This window comes from Chiloscyllium punctatum, chromosome 49 (genome assembly GCF_047496795.1).
Source record: "Chiloscyllium punctatum isolate Juve2018m chromosome 49, sChiPun1.3, whole genome shotgun sequence".
In the NCBI taxonomy this organism is placed as follows: domain Eukaryota; kingdom Metazoa; phylum Chordata; class Chondrichthyes; order Orectolobiformes; family Hemiscylliidae; genus Chiloscyllium; species Chiloscyllium punctatum.
The window spans coordinates 18,438,235-18,461,639 of NC_092787.1; the positions used below are offsets into that span (position 1 = coordinate 18,438,235).

Consider the following 23,405-nt stretch of genomic DNA (forward strand, 5'->3'; position numbering starts at 1 on the left):
CAACACTCAGTAGGGGTCAACTCCTTTAGCTGGAAGGCCAACAGGTTTTGGGCAGACCAACGAGCTTCCTTCACCGAGTTGATGATCCTTCAGACACAGTTGATGTCGTCTCAGCGTGTTCCCCGGGGAACAGGTCGTAGAGCGCAGAGTCCCGCATCACATAGCTGCTCAGGACGAACCTCGACAAACATCACTGCATTCCTCTCCCAGACTTCCTTTGCATTGGCATATTCCAGAAGGAGGTGTGTGACAGTCTCGTGCCCTCCACAGCCACTTCGAGGGCAGTGTACAGTGGCGCAGAGAGTCCGGGCGTGCATGAAGGATCTCACCGGCAGAGCCCTTCTCACCACCAGCCAAGCCATGTCTTGGTGCTTGTTTGTAAGTTCTGGTGATGAGGCATTCTGCCAAATGACTTTGACAGTCTGCTCAGGGAACCGCTCGATAGGATTCGCTCTCCCCTTTTCGTGAAGGGTCTCAAGGACACTACTTGCTGACCACTTCCTGATGGACTTGTGGTCAAAGGTGTTTTTCTTCATAAACTTCTCCATGAAGGACAGGTGATACAGAACAGTCCAACTACGTGGAGCGTTCCGCAGCAGCGAGGCCACGCCCATCCTTCGCAACACTGGGGACAGGTAGAACCTCAGTCTGTAGTGACACTTGGTGTTTGCGTACTGGGGATCCACGCACAGCTAGATGCAGCCACACACAAAGGTGGCCATCAGGGTGAGGGTGGCATTGGGTGTGCTCTTTCCCCCCGTTGCCCAGATCTTTATACATGGTGTCCCTTCGGACCCAGTCTATCTTTGGATCTCCACACGAAGTGGAAGATAGTCTGGGTGACTTCAGTGGCACAGGTTCTGGGAATAGGCCAGACCTGTGCCACATATAACAGCACTGAGAGTACCTCACACCTGATGACCAGGTTTTATCCATGATGGAGAGCGACCGTTTTTCCCATCTGCCCAGTTTCTGCCTTACTTTACTAATACGCCCCTCCCAAGACTTGGCGCATGTCCCAGCCCCTCACATACCCAGCACCCTCAGGTAGTCAGTCCTGACAGTTCAGGGGATAGAGGATTGGTTGGCTCAGTTCCCAAAGAGCATGGCTTCGCTCTTTACCTTGGCCCCCAAGGCCCGTTCAAACTGGTAGCAGATGCACATAACACAGACAGCGGATCCGAGCAGAAAACAGCAACGTCATCCATGTACAGGGAGTCCTTAACCTAAACAGACTGAAAAGCTGTCTGATTCCCACCCATTGATTGAGACTGCACTGACAATGTTGGTGTAGAGCTGTCAGAACTAATTGCAGATTCCCTCCCCAAAGCTCATTTTGGAGAGAATATCTCTCATGTATGTGTGCGATATCCTGTCAAAGGTTTTCTCCTGGTCCAGGCTGATGAGGCAGGTGTCCACCCCCCTATCCTGCATGTAGGTGACTCTCAGCGATCTTCCTGTCCCGTACAGCACAGGTTTGGTCAGGGTGAATCACCGATCCCAGAGCAGACCTGACCCAGTTGCGATGACCTTTGACAAGATTTTGTAATCTACATTTAGCAGCAAGATTGGTCGCCAATTTCTAATTTCCTCCCTCTCCCCCTTCTGCTTGTAGCTGAGGGTGATGATGCCTTTCCTCATGGATTCACTCATGGTACCTGCCAGCAAACGGACATGCAGGTCCTGGCCAATCAAGTCCCATAGAGCAGAATAGAACTTGATCGGTAAGCCATTGCTTCCGAGAGTTTTATTTTTTTCAAAGGACTCGACGGCCTTGGTCAACTCATCCAGAGATAGCTACTGGTCCAGCCTCTCATGCATTCTGTCGTCTAAGACCTCCGTGACAGAGGACAGGAACAGCTGTCAGTTGGCTTCGAGTCGTACAGACTGGCATAGAAGGATTTGCTGAGCCTTATGATGTCAGCCTGACATGATTTTACCGAACCATTATCTTCCTTTAGACTGCTGAGCACGGAGCTCTCTTTGTGCACCTTCTGGAAGAAGAAATGTGAGCATGTCTTGCTCTGTGGAGCAGACCCTGGACTGAACATCTTTGAGGATGAAGAACTCTTGATGTTTCCCACCAGTCCACTGGAGGCTCAAAGAGGGGCTTCACGGTTCTCCAACCTGCGTAATCCCTCTTGAGCTCCTCAATGTTTCCTGAGGTCAACAACTTAGTGTTCAGCTTTCACGTTGCTCGTCCTGTAGGTGGCAGTTACCCAGCAGGAGGCAGTGGTCAGAAAAGAACACCGGCTTGATGTCGATAGATCTCACCGAGAATGTTTGGGACACAAACAGGAAATCTATCCTTGAGCGGATAGACCCACCTGCCCTTGACCAGGTGTATCCACGCTGCGCTCCATCTGCAGGGATGGTGAAGACTTCATGCAGCTTGGCATTTTTGACCGTTTCCATCAGGACTCTAGACGCGGCATCCAGTTTACCGTCCCCCCCACCGGATCATCCATCTGCATCAATGATACAGTTGAAGTCGCTGGCCAGAATGACCGGCCTGGACGTAGCCAGCAACAGTGGAAGCTGCTGCAGGACGGCCAACTGTTCACTCTTACCTGCTGGGGCGTACACATTAATTAGTCTCAGGGGAACATATTTCAAAAATAGTACAGGTAATCCAATGTAGCAGAGCATAGCCCAACAGAAACGTTACAATCTTCTACATTTGCCATGTGCGCTGCAACTATTACAGTTACATCGAGACAATACTGGAATCAGTAAATATACAAGCTTTTCAGCTAATCTAAAGAATAGCGTGTATAATGCAGATTACACTTTTTCACAAGCTATGGGGTGAAACTACACTTATATTTATTAGGTGTAGAGACAAATGCACAAATCTGGATATGACTGGACTTCCATTGCAACAAGAACAAATACCTTCCAGTCATGATTCCTTTCTCGTCATTTTAAACTCCATCAAAATTTGGGTTGGTTGTGTCTATGAAATAAGCCTAACAATTATTTGTTTCATTACATTTAATTGGCTGAGGGGAGATAAAAAGAATCAGCTAGAAAATGACTCATTAAATCTCTATATAAGAAAGGGATTTTTAAAGTGCACCATCAGCAAGAGTTCATGATATGTGTGTGTGCATTTGTGTGTGCGCTTGCATTTGTGTGCGTGTGTGGTGGGCTTAGTGTGAATAAGATAGAGGTAATGTGAGTATATCTAGAAATCCTATTCAAAGTAGAAATTTGGTGCAGTGAGGGAAGAGAGATATTTTGAGTTAAGTTTACTGCGAGAAGTTAAAGTGCACTGAGTAGGGGATTTGGTGAATGGCAAGGGCAAACTCTCTCAGCAAGTTCATTGGTTGTAGGAAATTACTATTAGAGGCTGGCTTTAAATGACTGTAAATAGCATAATATTTTTAATCAAGTGGCTATACTTGTACTTAACAGAGGAATACCAGAAATGACTCTCCCTTCTTGGCCTTCTTCAAGGCCAATATAATAAAGTAATATAAGTGATGTAAAATAAAATAGTTAATATAAAGGAAGTAAACGTAGGACATTGTAGCATAGCCTTGTAAAGTGGAATGCAAAGCCTATAGTATATAGGAAATCATGGACATCACTAGACTTCTAGATGACATGTGCAGGATGCGTTGCCAACTGCAGAAACTTGAGCTCTAGGTTTCACAGCTTGAGTGATAGTGAAGTCACTGTGACACATCCACAAGTCAGAGTTATGTGAGCAGCATGATGAGAAAAATGATCACACAGCAGCTGAAGGTCTGGGGACAGTAAGGGAATGGATGACTGCCAAGCATCCAAGATGAGCAGGAAATAGTATAACAGGGGGTGCCACTCACAATTGTGTTTTCTGATTTAGAAGCTGATAAGGGAGTAGCTCCACAAATGAGTGCAGTCAGAGCTACTATTTTGGCACCACAAACAGCTCAGCTGTACAGAAAGGGAGGGAGAAGAAAGGGAGGGAGAAGAAAGGAAGATGAATAGAGATAGGGATTAATTAGTTCTGGGAACAGACAGGTTATTTGTGGCTATAAATGTAATTCTAGGATGGTATGCTGCTGTCTGTCTGGTATAAGATTCAAGGATGTGACAAAACTGCTACCTTTGGGGGGGGGAACCAGAAATTGTCATCCACATTGGTACCAATGACTTAATTAGAAAGGGGGGGAATGTTATCCTGAAATCAGAATTTAGGGAGTTAAGTAGAAAGTTAGCAAACAGGACCTGATCAGTCCAGCGCCATATGCAAGTGAGTACAGAAATGGGAGGATAAGGCAGATGAAGAAGTGGCTGGAAAGATGGCTCAGGAGGGAAGGCTTTAGATTTCTGGGACTGAATTTGGGAAAAGAAGGCATCTGTAAAAGTCAGATGGTTTGTAGCTGAACAGAGCTGGATTGGAGTTCCTTGCAACGTATTTTGCTAGTGCTGTTGGGAGGGCTTTAAACTTATTTGGCAGTGACGTGGGAACCACAAGAGAATATTAGAGAATGCCGGGTTTCATAAAATGCCTGGAGTCACAGACAAAAGTAGCATAGAGAAGAATAACTTAACAGGTGAAACAGAATAAGGGAGAAGGTAGCAGTGTCTAGATCAGGGTTATTGTGTATGCAAATGAATGTATAGAGTATAGTAAATAAGATTAAGAGGTAGTCAGTTTGCCATATGGAAACACAATGTAATGGCAATAACACAGTTCTGGGTACAAAGTGTTCAAAAAAGACAGAAATGCAAAGGTAGCAATATTGATTAAGGAGAGAGAATTATCATGCTGGAGAAAGAGGATGTCTCAGTTCAAGCACAGAATCAACATGGTCAGAGTCAAACAGGAAAAGAATACAATTATATTGCTTGGCATAATCAATAAACCGAGTAGGTAGTATGTACAGGAACATATCTGCAAAGGAGTTACAGACAGATGTTACCATTATAGAGCAATTATAACGGGGTACTTAAATTACCCAAATGTAGATGGGGATTCCAATAATCGAGGAACACTTGTCCCTTGCACCGTGTTCAGGAGAAATGCCTAAAGAAGTATGTGACTAGTCCAACAAAAGAAGATGGACTGTTGGACCTAGTTTTTGGAAACAAAGTGGGCCAAATGGATCAAGTGCCAGTGGGAAACATTTAGGAGACTATGATTACTATATTGCAACATTTAGGGTGAATGTGGAGAATGACAATTGTCAATTCGAAGTTTAAACAAAAATCAAATGGCAGAGAGTTGACTTCAATAGGGCAAAATGGTACCCGGAATGAAAGGCTGGCAAGAAAATAACTGTAACTAAGCAATGGGCTATTTTCAAAGACAAGATGGTTTGGACACACTGAAGGCATTCTCCCTCAAAAGGCAAGTTTGGACAATCAAATACCAGGCACCCTGGAAGACAAAAGAGACTGAAATTAAGATAAAGAAGAAATGTGCTTATGACAAGTGTTAGATAGAAAATATAATTGAGAACCATGAGGAATACAGAACATTCAGAGTGAAGGTGAAAAAGCATATTAGAAAAGCAAAGAGAAATTAAGAGAAAAAAAATGTAGCCAATATAAGAGGGAATTCAAAGGTTTTCTATTGGTACATATATTGTGAAAGACTGGTAATAGGAAGAGGAGAATTGATTAGGTATCAAAGGGGGAATTTACACATTGAGGCAAGAGGTATGGCTGATATACTGTGTGATTACTTTGCATCTGTATTCACTAAGGAAAGAGATGCTGACCAGGTTTTGATGACAGTAGAGGAAACTGTCACCAGAATGTTCAAAATTGATAAGGTGGTAGATTTAAATAGACTGTGTGGGCTTACAAGTTGAAAAGGGACCAGGACCCAATAAACGTATCAAAGGATACTGAGGAAAGTGAGAGTGGAAATTGCAGAGGCACTGGCAATAATCCTTCAATCTTCATTAGACTCAGAAGAGGTGCCAGGAGACTGGAAAATTGTAAACATCATGACACTGTTCAAAAAGGTTGTAACAATAAACTCAGCAATTACAGACCTGTCAGTTTGATTTCAGTTGGCAATGTTGTTAAATGTGGTGGATATGGACTTCCAGAGGGCATAGGATATAGTGACACACAACAGACTTTTGAGAAAAACTTTAGCTCATGAAATAAAAGGGAGTAGCAACATGGATACAAAACTGGTTGAGTCAATGAATTTTTTTCATGTGCAAGGAAGGTTTGTAGTGGAATTCCCTGGAGTGTGTATTGTGACCAGTGCTTTTCCTGTTATAGATTAATGATTTAGATCCTAATGTGCAGAGGACAATTTCAGAATTTGTAGATGACATGTAATTGGAAACATTGTAAACTATAAGGAGGACAGTGCAGGACTTGAAAAGGGTAATAGGCACATTGGTGGAGTGGAGGAATGGGTCCAATGAAGGTCAAGACAAAGAAATGTGAGGCAATACATTTTGGTAGAATGAACATTGGAAGGAAGAGGATATAAAATAAAGCGTACAATTTTAAAGGGGATGCAGGAGCAGAGGGACCTGATGTAAAAATGCAGAGATATTGAAGCTGCCAGGGAAGGATGAGAGAGCAGTTAATAAAATATCTTGGTCTTTATTAAAAGGGGTATAGAATATAGCATGTGGAGGTCTGGGTGCCACACTTTGGGAACAATGTCGGTGCTCGGAGAGACTGCAGAAGAGATTTAAAAGAATGAGTCCAGGGAGGAGAGACTCTAATTGAGGACAGTTGGAGAGGTTGGGACTATTTTCTTTGAAGAGAGAAAAGCTAAGAAGAAATATGATATAAGATTTCAGTCGAAAGAGGGCTGGATCAAATAGATAGAGAGAAACCATTCCCTTTTGTAAAAGGGCCAAGAATGTAAAGTGAACAGATTTAAAAGGAGGAACATCATTTGCAAAAGAAGCAGGATGCCAGGAAAAAAACCTTTTCGCTCAATGATTGGTTCAAGTTTGGAATGTACTACCTGGAAATGTGGTGGAAGCAGGTGCAAATTGAGGTATTGAAGAAGGCATTTGTTAATTATCTGAATAGAAATAATATGTCAAGGATAGGGAAAAGGAAGAATGGCATGAGATCATGATGCTCATTTGGAGAGCTAGTGCAGACATGGGTTAAATAGCCTCCTTTTGTGATTCTGCAAATTCAGTTGAAATACATGGTACACCTGATTTTGAGTATAAACTGATACACTTCTATGGGAAAAAGTGCTGGAGTAACATGGCAAGAGGACAGATTTAGTTCCATCTAAAACATTATTGCATCAACCTCATCTGTTCTAAAATTTTCAATGTTTCTGACTTATTGATCAGATTCAAACTTCAATCTTACATGACAATATGCAGCATCACCTTTGGAAACTTCTTCGTCAATTTACTTATTGCTTCTCATCTCACATTTTACTCTAGAAGCTTTTACTGCAATTAGCAACCATACTGTACCTCTCTCGATCTTGTGCACAATTGTTTACAGCAGTGCTCTGCAACTCATGCATCTCACTTGGTCGTCTTGGTTGATCAGTCCTGACTGGTAAACGACCTTCTACCTCAGCAAGCCAAGCCTGAAATTAATTAGAGGGAAAAAAATGAAATTAACAAAGTTACTCTTAACAATGGTGACCAAAATTAGTCACACAAAGCTGGAATTTTACACTAGTGTCCATCCCTCCCTTCCACCTCACTAGGCTAGGAGGCGGCACAAAATCAATTAGGGTGGTGGTGGGAGGGATGCCATGTCAATCACATTTCCATTGTTGCTATTTGCCACTGGCCTTTTAGGTTGTGAATGGCCTGTTCTGTTAAGTCAGTTGAGATTCTTAACATACCATTTAATGGATCTGTTCCCAATGCCATTGAAGGTTTACCACTGGAAGATGAAAACTATGCAACTTGAGAAGAGTCCTCCCAGAAAAAGCTGGTGGTCACTCTGGAAGTAGTGATGCAATTCTCATCAGGCACTCTGTGAGCCTAAGCACCTTGTTCTCCTCTCTCACCCACCACTCTCCCAAGAGTAACTAGGTTCATGCACACTGAAAGAAATCCTCGCTGCCTTTGCAATCTACCCTTTACTTGTCTCAGTCCTCACCATGGCTGGGCATGATTGATTGATATGTGCAACCCCTGACCTCAACTATTTTCACTCTGGGCCTGCTAAAGTCCCAGCAGTGGTTGCCCACTCCAAATTGAGGTATCTGCCCTCTAATTAGTTGGCAGCCCCTGAAGGTCAGGCACGCACTTACAGGAAAGCTATAACCATATGCAACTGACTGCCTGTTCTAAGTGAAGTCTGGTTGCGACGTCCACGGCTGGTGAAGATGGCGTTGCTGACAATACGAACATGCCTATTAGAACAAGGGTAGACCATTAAGATTCTTTCGCGTGTTCTGCTCTTCAATATCATTGCTGATCTGAATGTGGCCTTAACTTCACCTCGTTACTTATGTCCTATACCTTTAGATTCTTCACTAACAAGGAAGTCAATCTATCTCAGCCATAAAAATATTTAATGGAACTGTCTCCATCATTCTCTTGGTGGGGCTAATGCTACCCTGTAAACTCCTAATATACATTTCTGATAGGTTTTTGAATTTTGTGAAAATAACCTGATACAAGGTGCTGCATGTATAATTATAAAAACATCAAGTTTATTAGAAAAAAAACATGATGTCACATGATGCATTTGCATAAGTTATAACTCAAACATTACAGTTCATGCAGAACAAATTTCCCAAATTAAACAAGTCCCCCCTGCCTGCGCTTGGCCCATATCCCTCCAAACCTCTTATTCATGTACTTATCCAAATGTCTTTTAAATGTTGTAATTGTACCTGCATCCACCACTTACTCTGGAAGTTTATTCCACACATGAACCTCAGCGTTTAAAAAAAAAAGAGTTGCTCCTCATGTCCTTTTTAAATCTTTCTCCTCTCACCTTCCGTGCTTAAGTTGGTTGACATCAGCTGGTATGGCAATAGGGGAACTACAATTAACACATTTCAGTACTCCTGATTTTTGAAGGATTGATGGTGTGATAATTTCAGGCAGATTTTGTGGTGAAATGCAATATTCTTTGTATGCTGCTGCACTCAATATGAATATTCAAGTGGCTGAAAGTTCTTTCCATTAAGAAAGTTAACAGAATTGCCTGTACCATTTTGTAAAGCAACACGGCTACCCAGCTATTGCACCTGGTCCTTAAACAAAAGTTCAGTAAAACCATAGGGCTTATGCTCATACCAAACATTCCAGCTCACTTGTAAAGTCAGTCAGTCATTTGACGCATACATATTGTGGAAGCAAGAGAGAAAACAGGGAACTAAAAACCTTGAATCAACAGAAGGGAATTGCCAGAATCTATTATAAAGGATGGGATAAGTAGACACCTAGTTGATAATGATTTGAATGGGCACAGTCAGCATGGATCTGTGAAGGGGAAATCATGTTTGACAAACTTGTAGGTGGTGTTATTTGAAGACATTACTAAAATTTGATAAAGAGGAGTTGATGGTTGAACCATACTTATATTTTCAGAAGGCATTTGATAAAGTCCCCCACAGGAGCTTGGTTGGAAAAATTAAACCACATAGTATAGGAGGTAATGCACTGGCATGGATGAATGATTGGCAAACAGACAGAAATCACAGAATAAGAATAAATGAATCATTCTTGCATTAGCACGCTGTGACTAATGGGATACCCCAAGGATTAGTACTTGGCACCAGTTGTTTACAATATACAGCAATGGCTTGGAGTTGGGTACCAAATGTAATATTTCAACATTTGTGAATGATACAAAGTTAATAGGGAACATATTTTGTGAAAAAGATGTAAAGCAGTTTCACAGAACGTAGACCAGCACAGCACAAGAATTGCCCTTTGGCTACCATGTCTATATTGAACATGATGTCATTCTAAACTAATCCCATCTGCAATATTCTTCTAATCTGCCTGTACATGTGTCTGTCCACATGCATCTTAACATTGCTAGCGTATCTGCTTCTACCACCTCCCCCAACAATATGTTTCAGGCACTTACTACCCTTTGTATAAAAAACTTGCCTTGCATGTCTCCTTTAAAATTTTCCCCTCACCTTGAATCTATGCCCTCTAGTATTTGACATTTCTGAGAAAAAGATTCCAACTATCCACTCTATCCATGCCTCTCATAATTTTATATACTTCTATCAAGTCAACATTAGACTCTGATGTTCTATCAAAAATAATCCAAGTTTGTCAACCTCTCCTTATAGATAATACACTCTAATCCAGGCAATATCCTGGTAAACCTCTTTTGCACCATCTCCAATGCCTCCACGTTCTTTCGATAGAGTGGTGACCAGAACTGCACACAATACTCCAAATGTGGTCTAACTGAAGCCTTACACAGCTGCAACATGGTTTGCCAACCTTTATACTCAACATCCGATCAATGAAAGCAAGCTTGCTGCACATCTTCATTACCACCTTATCCACTTATGTTGCCACTTTCAGGGAGCTATGGAGTTGCACCCCAAGATCCCTCTTGTATAACAATGCTCCTAAGGGCCCTGCCATTTTCTACATATTTTTCTCTTGCATCTAACCTCTTAAAATGCATCACCTCACATTTGTCTGGATTAGACTCCATCTGCCATTTCTGTTCCTAACTTTCCAACTTTGACCACCTTCCTCAATCATCCACAATACCACCAACTTTCATGTCATCTGCAAACTTACTAATTAGACCACCTACATTTTCATCTAAATCATTTATATATTATAAACAGAGGTCTCAGTGGATCCTTGCAAATCACTGCTGGTCACAGATCTCCGGTCAGAAAAGCACCCCTCCACAACCACACAGTCTATGATCAAGCCAATTTTGTATTCAATTTATCAATCACAGTGCTTCCCATGTGACTTAAACTTCTGGACCAGTCCCATGAGGGTCCTTGAAAAAATGTTTCAGTGAAGTTCAGGTAGACTACAGCCACTGCCCTACTTTTAATCATTTTAGTCACTTCCTCAAAAAAATGCCTAAACTTGTCCTCCCTTGCATAAATCTACGATGACAATCCCCAATAAGTCAATTCTTTACCAAGTGCGAATAAGAAAGAACCTTCTTCGATTATATCCCTAGCACTGATCTAAGAGTCCATGGCCTATAACTTTCAGGAGTACTTCTTAAACAAAGGAGCAGAGGGTGGAACGGATAGGTGGGAAGGAAGATAAACCGGGGGGAAGGGGATAGTTGGGAGGAGAAGCTGGGAGGTGGTGTAGTCCAGGTAGCTGTGGGAGTCAGTGGGTATGAAGTAGATGTAAGTGTTAAGTTGGTTGCCGGAAATGGAGATGAAGAGGTCCTCACATTCTCCTAGATCCCATCATGCCCTTGCGACTTATCTAAGTTAATGCTTTTTAAGACACCTAAAACCTCCTCCTTAATATTGACATGCCCTAGAAATATCAATATACCACTCCTTAATGTTATCATCCACGTCCTTCTCCTTGGTGCATACAATTGCAAAGAACCCATTAAGAATCTCACCCACATCCTTTGTCTCCATGCATAAATTCCCTCCTTCATTCCTGAGTAGACCTACCCTTTCCCTAGCAACACTCTGGCTCCTAACACATGCATAAAAAGAGGATTTGAGAAAACGTAATGAATGGGCTAGATAATGGTAGATAGAATATAATGTGGGAAAAATGTGAGGTTACTGGCTTAGGTAGGAGAAACTGATGTCTAATATTTCTTAGATGGTAAGAAATTGGAAGGCGTAGATTTATAAAGGGACCTAGTTTCCCTTGTTGTTTAGCCATAGAATGCTAACGTGCAGGTGCAACGAGCTATTAGGAAGACTAATGGAATATTTTCGTTTACTGTAAGAGGATAGGAGCAGTGAAGTCATGCTTTAATTGTATAAAACTTGGTTAGACTGCAACTGGAGTACTGTAGGCAGTTTTGGTTTTCTTATCTGAGAAAAGATATCATTGTTTCAAGGGAGCGCAATGAAGGTTTGCCAGAATTGATCCAGGGATGGCAAGACTGTCCTATGAAGAAAATGTGAGCAAACTGGGCCAGTATTCTCTACAGTTTCGAAGAATGATAGGTGACCTAACTGAAACTTACAAAATACTTAAAAAGGATAAACACCACACTTATGTGATCCCTTTCCACCATCAGGATGATCTTAGGGCTCTCTGCTTCTTCCTGGAAGAAAGCCTGAACTATCCCCATCTACCATCACTGTCCTCTGTCTGGCTGAGCTTGTCCTCACTTTGAGCAACTTCCGCTTTAAATCCTCTTGCTTACTTCAGATGAAAGGTGTGGCCATGGGCATGCCCACACGTTATGCCTGTCTCTTTATGGAGTCTGTGGAACCTTCCCTGTTCCAATTCCAATTTCCACTCTACTCTCACCTTCAGCTGCTCCAGCTCTAACTCTTCCCCAAAGTCTGAAGAAGGGTTACTGGATCTAAAATGTTAACCCTGATTTCTTTCAACAGATGCTGCCAGACTTGTTCAGTATTCCAGCAATTTCAACTTTCACTCTTCCTTCCCTTCTTCCAAAGAATGATTAGCTACAACCTCCAGACACTTATTCCTCCCTCGTCCCTTTTCAGCCTTCCGCAGGTTACATTCGCTCAGGTACACCTTAGTTTACTTGTCCTCCATCCCAAACGCCTCCCCACCCGCAATGGCACCCTCCCATGCAATTGCAGAAGGTGGAACAACTGCCTGTTTACTTTCTCCCTCTTCACTATCAAGGTCCTAGGCTCACCTTTCAGGTGAAGCAGTGCTTTACCTGCACTTCAATCAATCCAGTCCACTATTATCACTGCTCACAATAAGGTCTCCTCTACACTGGGGAGGCAAAATGCAGATTGGGCGACTGTTTGCAGAACACCTATATTCTGTCTGCAAAAATGATCCTGACCTTCCTGTTGCCAGCCACTTCAACGTACATCGTGTTCCATGGCCAACATCTTGAGCTACTGCAGTGCTCTAGCGAAGCTCAACACAAGCTGGAAGAACAGCACTTCATTTTCCTCTTGGAAATGCTGCCAAATCTGCAGAGTTTTTCCAGTTATTTCCATTTTTAGTCCAAGTAAGGTGTTTTCCCTGGTTGGGGAGTCTAGAACCAGGGAACTTAACTTTAAAATAAGGGGATTGCCACTTGGGTTTGAGATATGGAGAAACTGTTTTACACAATTGGTTGTGAATCTACGGAACTCTCTACTACTGAGGACCAGTTTTTCAGCATATTCACGATAGAGATTGATATATTTATGATTACTGGTGTCAAATGGGGCAAGTAAAAGATATTCAGATGTTCAATCAAGCATAACCTTACTGAATGGTGGGGCAGACTCGATGGGCTGAATGGCCTACTCCTATTCATATGTTCCTATGAAAGTAACAACATATATTACAAATCAAATTAAATAATTTTAAAAGTTTGTTAATTATAAATTAATATATATGATAATTGATGCAATTCAACCCATGTTAGAATTGAAACATGAGAATGTCTTTTACTTGTACATAATTTGAATTTCGTGTTGAGAATCAGAAATTGTTGATCGATCTAAGGCTTGAGGGAAACAGGGTCACACTATTCGAGCTCTCATGCTTGAAGCCACATGAGGTGAGGCTACTGTGGATGAAGATGATGTTCAGCTAAACAAGCTTAGTCAATTTTGTAAAACAGATAACCTTAACACAATATGGAAGATTGGCAGTCCTCTTTGGGTACAATAATCAACATCTTTTTTAATCTCCCAACTTTGAAACAGTTTCACTGCACATTATTCAGCTGAGGCCTTGAAATGAATTTGCAGATATTCTTATTAAAAGTTTTGAGAATTTCAGTTAACTATACAATTAAAACAGAAACTGAAATACAATTGTTCAACATTTAAAACCAGAAACATTTGATCAAGTTTTCAGCAGCTGCCTTTCGTTTCAACCAAGAATTTATCTGTTTTATCTAATTCCACAAGCTGACTATCTGCTCGGTGTGTGTGGCATTTTTTGTTTCAATTTAAGATTTAACTTTGGTGTTTCATTTCCTTTCTGGCAACCAATCAAGCAGTCTAAATTGATTTAATTTTTAGCCTATGCTGATCAGTGAGATGACCTACATCTAGACTGAATTTTACTATAATGTGCGTAAATTGAAACATTTGTTTAATTCTTCTGCACATAAATTTGGTTGGGCTTTTATGATGCAGTTGTAATGTCCCTACCTCTGAATCAGGAAGTCCAATTTCAAATCCTACTCGCAACAGAGGCGTAACTGAACAGGTTAATGAGAATGTTTCTATAATATTTTGGTTAGTTTCTTTTCCCGTTCTAAACGGAGGGGTCAAACTTGCACTTTACAGACACCAGGGGACACAATAATATTGAATTATAATCCTGGGGCCTGATTCAGTGTAAAATGTGTTTACAGGCCAAGTTTTGAGCTTGCTATCTTTCTGTAAGTAACTATTTAAGTGTTGGTACTTGGTGTCTGACTTAATTCCTAGAACTCGGAGTTCTTGACTGTGAATCTTGGTACCAGATGTGTAGGAATGGCTTGAACTGATGGCCTAAATTTTGCCTCCCTCCCTCTGGTGAAGCACCTGTCAACTACATATTTCATCTCAGTTGCACAATTAAGATTGTGGAGATAATCCTGGTTTGATAAGCCTGGCACCAATGTTTGTCAAATTGTTATTTTAATGAACTGGAAGTACTCAACCTTCTCCCCATTTCTACTGAAGATGTGACTTTGATTGGGATAAGACACTTCCAGTACCTCAAACAAGTAACTGTTTACATTTGATCTTAATGTCATTCGTTAACAGAATTTTTGACTATAGAAAATATCGGTGACAAGCCTAAATATGTTCTCACCTAAAAACCAATGAAATTAGATTTTCACTCCCTCATCTGAAAAAGTGCTGAGGCCAGCTATATCACTGTCTTGTTGAAGACCAGTTTATTCAGCACAAACATGGAATCTTCTCATTTGTATGGTTTGGTACTGCACTGCTTGTTCTAGGTTTTAATCTAAAATTAAGAAAAGCAAGTTTCAATCCCTTATAAAGTGCTTAGAAATCACCTACAAAAGACAGATATTTGTCAAGTGCTGTTTAAATTTGTTAAATTTAAACTTCCACAGTTGTTCAGCACTTTTCCTAATGAGTAGGCAATGATAAGCAATTTTATGATGGCTAAAATTGACAATATTTGGCAGTATGGATAAAGCGATGGTTCAGTATTTTTTTGATAAACTAACTGCCGAATTAGTGGTCAGGGTATTATAATGGTTGTTGTGTGTCATCTGAATTGTATTGTAAGTAGATCTTAGCATATATAATATTTTATGTCCAGTTGCACTAGTAATCTTAATAAAAATAAATGTTTACCATCAGGGATTAAAAATTAACACAGCCTGATAATCATCTTGTTTACTATTTAGTTCTGGTTTGGATTTCCCATGTCTCACACAGCTGAAATGTTAATTTGTACAATCAAGAAAACATAAATCAAAAACAGTAAGTGAGGTTCAATAGTGGACAAATTAATGCTGTTCCGAATAGAGTCACATAGATCACCAATACCCAGGATTGATGATCTCTCAGTTGTGCAAAGTTAGCTAATCTTGTTCACTGTTGTATAGGCAGTCCGTTTGACTTGAACATTCTGAGCTAAGATGGGGGACTAATTAAATAATTGCTACAACATAGAGATTCCTGATGGAAACTGTGTGCAAGTGAATACGTGCAAGGACAATAACAAATACCTGTACAGCATCTCTGAATGTAATAAAATGTTCTAAGTCTCTTCACAGGAGGCATTATAAAACAAAACATAATACCGAGCAACAGAGGAAGGTATTAAGTTAGATGACCAAAAGCTTGGTCAAAATGATGGTTTTGAGAAATGAGGAAGAGTTGTGGAGATGTGTAGGAGTAGGAATTCAGACCTTAGGAACTGAGCAATTGGAGATGCAAACATTGATATAGAAATGATTAAAATTGGGATTGCACAAAAAGGCAAGGAATAAATGAGCATAGATATCTGAGCCAGTGAAAAGTGCAGTGACAGGGCAAGAAACTTGGTGCATGTTAGGACATCGACAGAGTTCTTGATGACCTCTAGTTGATAGAAACAAAAACAAACTACAGATGCTGGAATCCAAGGTAGACAAGCAAGAGGCTGAAGAAGGGTTACACCCGAAACATTGACTTCTCCACCTCCTGATGCTGCCTGGCTTGCTGGGTTCTTCCAGCCTCCTGCTTGTCTACTCTGGTTAATAGAAGGCAGAACACGGGAGACCATCCAAGAGTGTGCTGTAATAGTCAAAACTAGAGATAATAAAGTAACAAAGAAACAAATTAAAGTTTTAGTTGTGGGTGAGTGGATGCAAGGGCAAAGTCAGGCAATATTATGAGGGTGGGAATAGGTTCAATGAAGAGCAGTGCTACAGAGGAAGGAGCAAGCAAGTCCTTGTGATAGTGCAAAAACTGGAGAGATTGTGGCTCTGTTGTGCTCCATGAAACAACTGAAGCTAATTTCTATGCTCATGTCAGAATAAGGGTCAACTGATTGAAGTATTGGTGGATAGTCAGAATGCATAGAATTGGACTATTCTGTGAAACAGAAGGGAAGAAACAGGAAAGCAAATATACATAACAAATCATTCACAAATGTCCTAATAAAAAAATACATTTACCATTTTTCTTCTATATTCTGCACAGAGCAGAAGCATTTTTAGACATTTTAAACCAAGTTATTGATAAAGCAGCAATATTATGTTTCAGGGCATTAATATGCAGTACCAGCAGCTCATCTACATAGTTTAAAATTTTAGCTTTACCCAATATTTAACCTGAAGGAAGGTCAAATGAAGGAACAGTTCAGCTAACATCTAAATCATTAAAACTTTGGATCATTCAACACAGGAAGGAGGCAACCAATTGGTCTACCATTAGAAAGAGCTAAGCAATTAGGAACACTAGTCCTTAGGAAAAGCTTGCAAAACTATCAAATATATTTTCAATTCCTCATTGAATGGAATTTGTTCTGCAAATCTCCTCTCTCACTTCTGGATCTTTAGCCAATTACTTTAAAACCATTTCCAGTCATAAGTAGGTTTAGTATCTTAAGCAAACATTGGAGTTCTGTTTCCCTAGCTATATTGCTAAGTTCTAAGTTATCAATGTCCCTGACAAAATTGAATCCTCAACCACTGTCATCAAAACAAATTATTCAGTCAGGCAACTTGTTATCTGTGAGAACTGTGGAAGTGTCCCTACCTCTGAATCAGTACTCAAGTCCTACCTGTCCCAGAAATAACAATAATTGTAACACCACTGAATAGGTTAACCAGAAATTTTTTAAAAATTCATTTGTGGGACATCGCTGGCTCGCTAGCATTTATTGTTCATCTCTAGTTATCCTTGTGAAGGTGATGGTGAGCTGTCTTCTTGAACTGCTACAGTCCACATGCTGTAGGTTGACCCACAATGCCCTTGGTAGGGAATTCCAGGATTTTAACCTAGTAACACCGAATGAATGATAATATAGTTCCAACTCAAGATGGTGAGTGGTTTGGAGGGGAACTTGCAGATGATACTGTTCTCATGTATCTGCTGCCCTTGTCCTTCTAGATGGAAGGACTGGTAGTGGGTTTGGAAGTTGTCTAACGATCTTTGGTGCATTTCTGCAGTGCAGCGCCATGAGTGGCACGGTGGCTCAGTGGTTAGTATTGCTGCCTCACAGCACCAGGGACCTGAGTTAAACTCCTATGTGGAGTTTGCACATTCTCTGTGTCTGCATGGGTTTCCTTCAGGTGCTCCAGTTTCTTCCCACAATCCAAAGATGTGCAGGTCAGGTGAATTAGCCATGCTAAATTGCCCATAATGTTAGGTGCATTAGTGAGGGGTAAATATGGGGTAGGGGAAATCAGTCTGAGTGAGTTGCTCTTTGGAGGGTCGGTGTGGACTTGGGCCAAATGGCCTGTTTCCATACTGTAGGGAATCTAGTCTAATCTTGTAGTGGAGGAAGTGGATACGGTACCAATCAAATGGACCACTTTGCCCTGGATAGTGTCAAGCTTCTTGAATGATGTTGGGGCTGCACCCACCCAGGCAAATGGGGAGTATTTTACCACACACCTGATTTGTGCCTTGTAGATTTTGAACAGGCTTTGGGGAATCAGGAAGTAGGTTACTGCAGTACTCCTAGCCTCTGATCTGCTCCTACAGTCACTGTGTACATGTGGCAAATACAGTTGAGTTTCTGGTCAATGGTAATCCCCAGGATGTTGATATTACCTACATTAACAGTAATAACTTATTTTTAAAGAAGCTTTTCAATGTCTATAAGAATGCTTTGGCACATGATCCTCAAGTATCAGGGGCAAGAGCTTTGTAATCATTTTGTTGGAATATGGGAAATCACAGAAGCTTATAGATTATGAGAGAGAGATGGATAAGCCTGAGGATTAAAAGCAATGAAAACCTTCTAAATTAATAACTAGATCTCAGTGGAGCACATTAAATTTAAAGGCAGCCAAGGATCTTAATATAAATTTACATGGCAAACTTGCTCATGTTCAACAACTATGATTGTGGTAAGGCTTTTTTTTTCTGATAACAGGTTGATGGCTATAACCTTTTTCGATATATGTTTAACATAATTAATTCACACATTTTTAATAAATGAAGAGAAGAATTAGTTTTCAATTATTTTACAACATGGAACAGTCATTTTTACAACTTCAATACATGCAACTTAGCAGCCTTGTTCTAAATATGGCAGTTCCCACCGAATACAAATATTGGTCAGCAGTGCTTAAATAATAACATAGTCCAACATGCAACATTTTAATAATTTAGAACAAAATCCTGGTGTAATCTTAGTCTGGGCTAATTTCTTGCCACAAGTTTATTTATTTTCCTTGGCTCAGATTCGATTGTATGCAAGATGGACAAGTTTGCAAGGTACTTCACTTTATTCACTTCTAATAGTTGACCACTGTATGGCATTCAGAGAACACAACAATGCCCTTCCAATCTTGTTTACTGACAAGGAGGATGCAATGATGATAGTTAAATAAAAGGATTTTGGCTAGAATTAATGGAGGTCATGGGGTCTCTTATCAGCTGAAGTCACAAGAAGAGTCCCATCTTGCCTGTTTTTGGGAAAGGACTGTTGCAAAAAGCATCACTGCAGAATTAGATAAATGGTGGTAGGTTTTGCCTGCAATGAAGGACCCTTGATGATACAAGTCCTGCTCATTCAGAGATCCTAGCTCTTCTGAATGGCAATGTCACAAGGAAAGCTTTGTTTTTGGACCCAGGTCAAAGATACATTATGGTGAAGGGGAGGTTGGGGTGAACAAATGGACTGGAAGTGTCAAGGGCAAGAGGATGATGCTTAGTGTCTTCTCTTCTTACTAATGCAGGTCCCTTGATCAAGCAAGAAGCATCATTGTATGATGTAACCTCTTGGGAATCAGCAAGCAACCGTACACATGTTTTCTTGTGATCCCTGCACAGTGACATCTCCTGTTTGCTTATATGTTAATACCAACGATAATGAGGCAAAGCCCTAAATCAGGCATTAATTTCCCTTTTAAAGGGTCAACTGGCAAAGTTTGTGAGAAGATTTGTAGCTCGGGTGCTGGTTGTTGTGATTCTGTTCGCCGAGCTGGGAATTTGTGTTGCAGACGTTTCGTCCCCTGTCTAGGTGACATCCTCAATGCTTGGGAGCCTCCTGTGAAGCGCTTCTGTGATCTTTCCTCTGGCATTTGTAGTGGTTTGAATCTGCCACTTCCGGTTGTCAGTTCCAGCTGTCCGTTGCAGTGGTCGGTATATTGGGTCCAGGTCGATGTGCTTATTGATTGAATCTGTGGATGAGTGCCAGGCCTCTAGGAATTCCTTGGCTGTTCTCTGTTTGGCTTGTCCTATAATAGTGGTGTTGTCCCAGTCGAATTCATGTTGCTTGTCTAATGCGTGTATGGCTACTAAGGATAGCTGGTCGTGTTGTTTCGTGGCTAGTTGGTGTTCATGGATGCGGATCGTTAGCTGTCTTCCTGTTTGTCCTATGTGGTGTTTTGTGCAGTCCTTGCATGGGATTTTGTACACTACATTGGTTTTGCTCATGCTGGGTATTGGGTCCTTCGTTCTGGTGAGTTGTTGTCTGAGAGTGGCTGTTGGTTTGTGTGCTGTTATGAGTCCTAGTGGTCGCAGTAGTCTGGCTGTCAGTTCAGAAATGCTCTTGAAATGTACATCAAGAGCATTTCCGAACTGACAGCCAGACTACTGCGACCACTAGGACTCATAACAGCACACAAACCAACAGCCACTCTCAGACAACAACTCACCAGAACGAAGGACCAAATACCCAGCATGAGCAAAACCAATGTAGTGTACAAAATCCCATGCAAGGACTGCACAAAACACTACTTAGGACAAACAGGAAGACAGCTAACGATCCGCATCCATGAACACCAACTCGCCACGAAACGACACGACCAGCTATCCTTAGTAGCCATACACGCAGATGACAAGCAACATGAATTCGACTGGGACAACACCACTATTATAGGACAAGCCAAACAGAGAACAGCCAGGGAATTCCTAGAGGCCTGGCACTCATCCACAGATTCAATCAATAAGCACATCGACCTGGACCCAATATACCGACCACTGCAACGGACAGCTGGAACTGACAACCGGAAGCGGCAGATTCAAACCACTATAAATGCCGGAGGAAAGATCACAGAAGCGCTTCACAGGAGGCTCCCAAGCACTGAGGATGTCACCTAGACAGGGGACGAAACGTCTGCAACACAAATTCCCAGCTCGGCGAGCAGAAGGTCAACTGGCAGTTGTGTTGGAAGCCAGTCCACAGGCTTGTTACCTTCAGATTTAATTAGGAAGAAGATGGGGAGGTAGCACTTTTTACCCTCCGAAGTATATGCTCCTAAGGCACCATATTCATCACAATGGAGGTCACTAAATTCCACCATATTTTTTCTAAAAACTCTATAGTATTGCATTGTGAATTCAAATTTACTTGTGAAAAATTAATAGGCAAAACAACATAATCACATCTTCGATTCTCAAAACAAAGTACAACATTGCTTAAATCCTATTTAGCTGGCTTTGCTACTAAGCAGCAATCATTTGTAACAAATCAGAACAATGACCTTCCTTCTCATTAAATCAAATCATAAAACCATTTTGCGCAGTAAAGACTACTCAATGTTAATTGGTGTCAATATGCTCAATTGGTCTTGAGATTATAGGATCTATATAAAGTTTCAATAATGTTGTGGCATGCAGGAAAATATAGAAACATCTTTATCTTATTAAAAAGATGTTAACAAGCAGCACAATTTGATTTAGATGGAAAGTCTCATTAATTAAATAGTAGAAGGTAAACGATTTTCAAAACTTTCTGCTAAGTATTATTTATCATGTTGACAAATTAACTCATGAGTAACATTTATTTCAGGATTAATGGTTCAGGAATACAAACCAGAAAGGATACGGGTAGATTTAGAGATTATAGTAGTTTCGTATAGGTCTGGAAAATACAAAAATAACATTTATTCAAATCATTCATACATTACCTCAAATTTCTGACTCTCTTGTCGCAGTTTTTCAATTGTTTGCTCAATTTCTGCCAGTTTGGGATCCACAGTCTCCGGCCTACCCAGTTGTGGATTCTTGATGTATGCATCCTTCATTTTCATTAAACCATCTCTTGAGGATTAAAAAATATAAATTCAGTGTGCCAATTTATGTTGCAGTTGGAGTTCACTCAAACAAACCAAATTAAGGTAAAAATTACCAGATTACTGGACAATTACTTGTTTTGCAAGAAAATTAGACAAATGCACATCAAAAGGGTCAAAGGATTTTAAACATGAACTCTCTCTCTCTGCAGAAGCTGCCAGATCTACGGAGTTTCTCAAGCACTTTGTTTTTGTTGGATGCTGAACAAGGTTCCAGTTACCTAAAGCACTGTCTCTTGAGAACATAGACCAACTTTCTACTATCCTTTTGGATTGCTCTTTACACATGTGTACTGTCTCTCCCGATATGTCTGTCTCAATGATTTCACACTTTGAATGTTTTTTCTTTATTCTTTCATGGGATGTGGGTGTCACTGGCATTGTTCTCCAACCTTAATTGCCCTTGAACCATGCAGCTTACTAGGTCTCATCAGAAGGCAGTTAAGAGTCAATTATATTTTGGTCTGGCATACTGTGGTATTCAGATAAATTCATAAAAGTGATTAGTAAACCAAATGACAACTGATAATTGCTTCATGGTCACCAATTCTCAGACTTGCTTTCACTTTTGGATTTCACTAATTGAATTTAAATTCCATGTGGAATTTGAAACCACATCCTAGAACATTAGCCTGGGGTCTGGATGACTTGTCTAGTGACATGACCATTACAGTACCTTCTATCTACTGAACTTCATGTCCATAATGTTATGCAATCTTTGGTCTATGATCCTCTATAACTTTACTCTTCAATATGCTGAACTTACAAGTCCTTCTAACAATGATATCTGCAATCTGAATACGTAATTCATTTTTCTTCCTGATCATTAAGTGGTAGTATCGCTACACCAGTAATTCAGAGGTCCAAACTATTAATCTGGGCACAACACATCAAAATCCTACGTTGATTCAGGAGCTTAAACAAGAATGTGTAAGTGATAGTTTCTTTTCTGTTGCTATGACAACACTGTATGAATAGAATTTGGGCAATTTCAAAATAAATTGTACTATTAGACTTGATAAGGTTGATACAGGAAATTAAATTTCATTCTGGCACTGTGGAGCTGAACGAACTGTGGTTGAACATAAAGCACAAAAATGGACTTTATTATACCGTATGCCAAAACTGAAAAGTATTCCACTTTCAATAACACTAACATGTGTGAATCTCTTCAACACCAACACTTTGGAAAAAAAAATACTTAAAATAACTGGAGTAGGCCAAAAGATTTCTTTGCATATTTTTTGGATTTTCAAGACAATCCAACACTTCAAGCACAGATCTCCAAGCAATTTTTTAATATAACGTTAATTTTAAAAAATGCACAGTTAACAATGTCTGCCTCCATCTCTTCTAACTTCTTTAAACAACTAGTTTATTTTATTGATAAAGTGTAAAGTCTCCTTGCCTTCTTCTTTGATACTGATATTTGAGAATACTGAGAAACTATTATACAAATTATGCAGAATTTTTAAAAAAATCCAATGTCAAAATTCAGTGTAAAAAGACACTTCTTTGTTGACTCAACTCACCAAATACTTAATGAATTAATACTTATTTCTCTAAGATTTTTGTTTTTTAAAAACAATCAACTACCTGCTGAAATATTTCCTGAGAAACAAATGAAGGGAGATGAACAGTAAAATGATAGTTAA

At 40.4% G+C, this 23,405-nt stretch overlaps 1 protein-coding gene across 14 annotated transcripts in view; it reads right to left on the bottom strand.

Annotated features, from left to right (window-relative positions):
• The window catches only part of fnbp1b (formin binding protein 1b), a 228,252-nt gene that overhangs the window by 17,457 nt on the left and 187,390 nt on the right, over window positions 1-23,405 (bottom strand). For all 14 annotated transcript variants that reach the window (XM_072565696.1, XM_072565695.1, XM_072565694.1 and 11 more), the window contains 2 exons: window positions 21,586-21,718; window positions 7,413-7,531 (listed from right to left, as the gene is read on the bottom strand). In XM_072565696.1, the coding sequence (XP_072421797.1) occupies window positions 7,413-7,531; window positions 21,586-21,718 (252 nt within the window). The remainder of the gene's footprint in view (window positions 1-7,412; window positions 7,532-21,585; window positions 21,719-23,405) is intronic.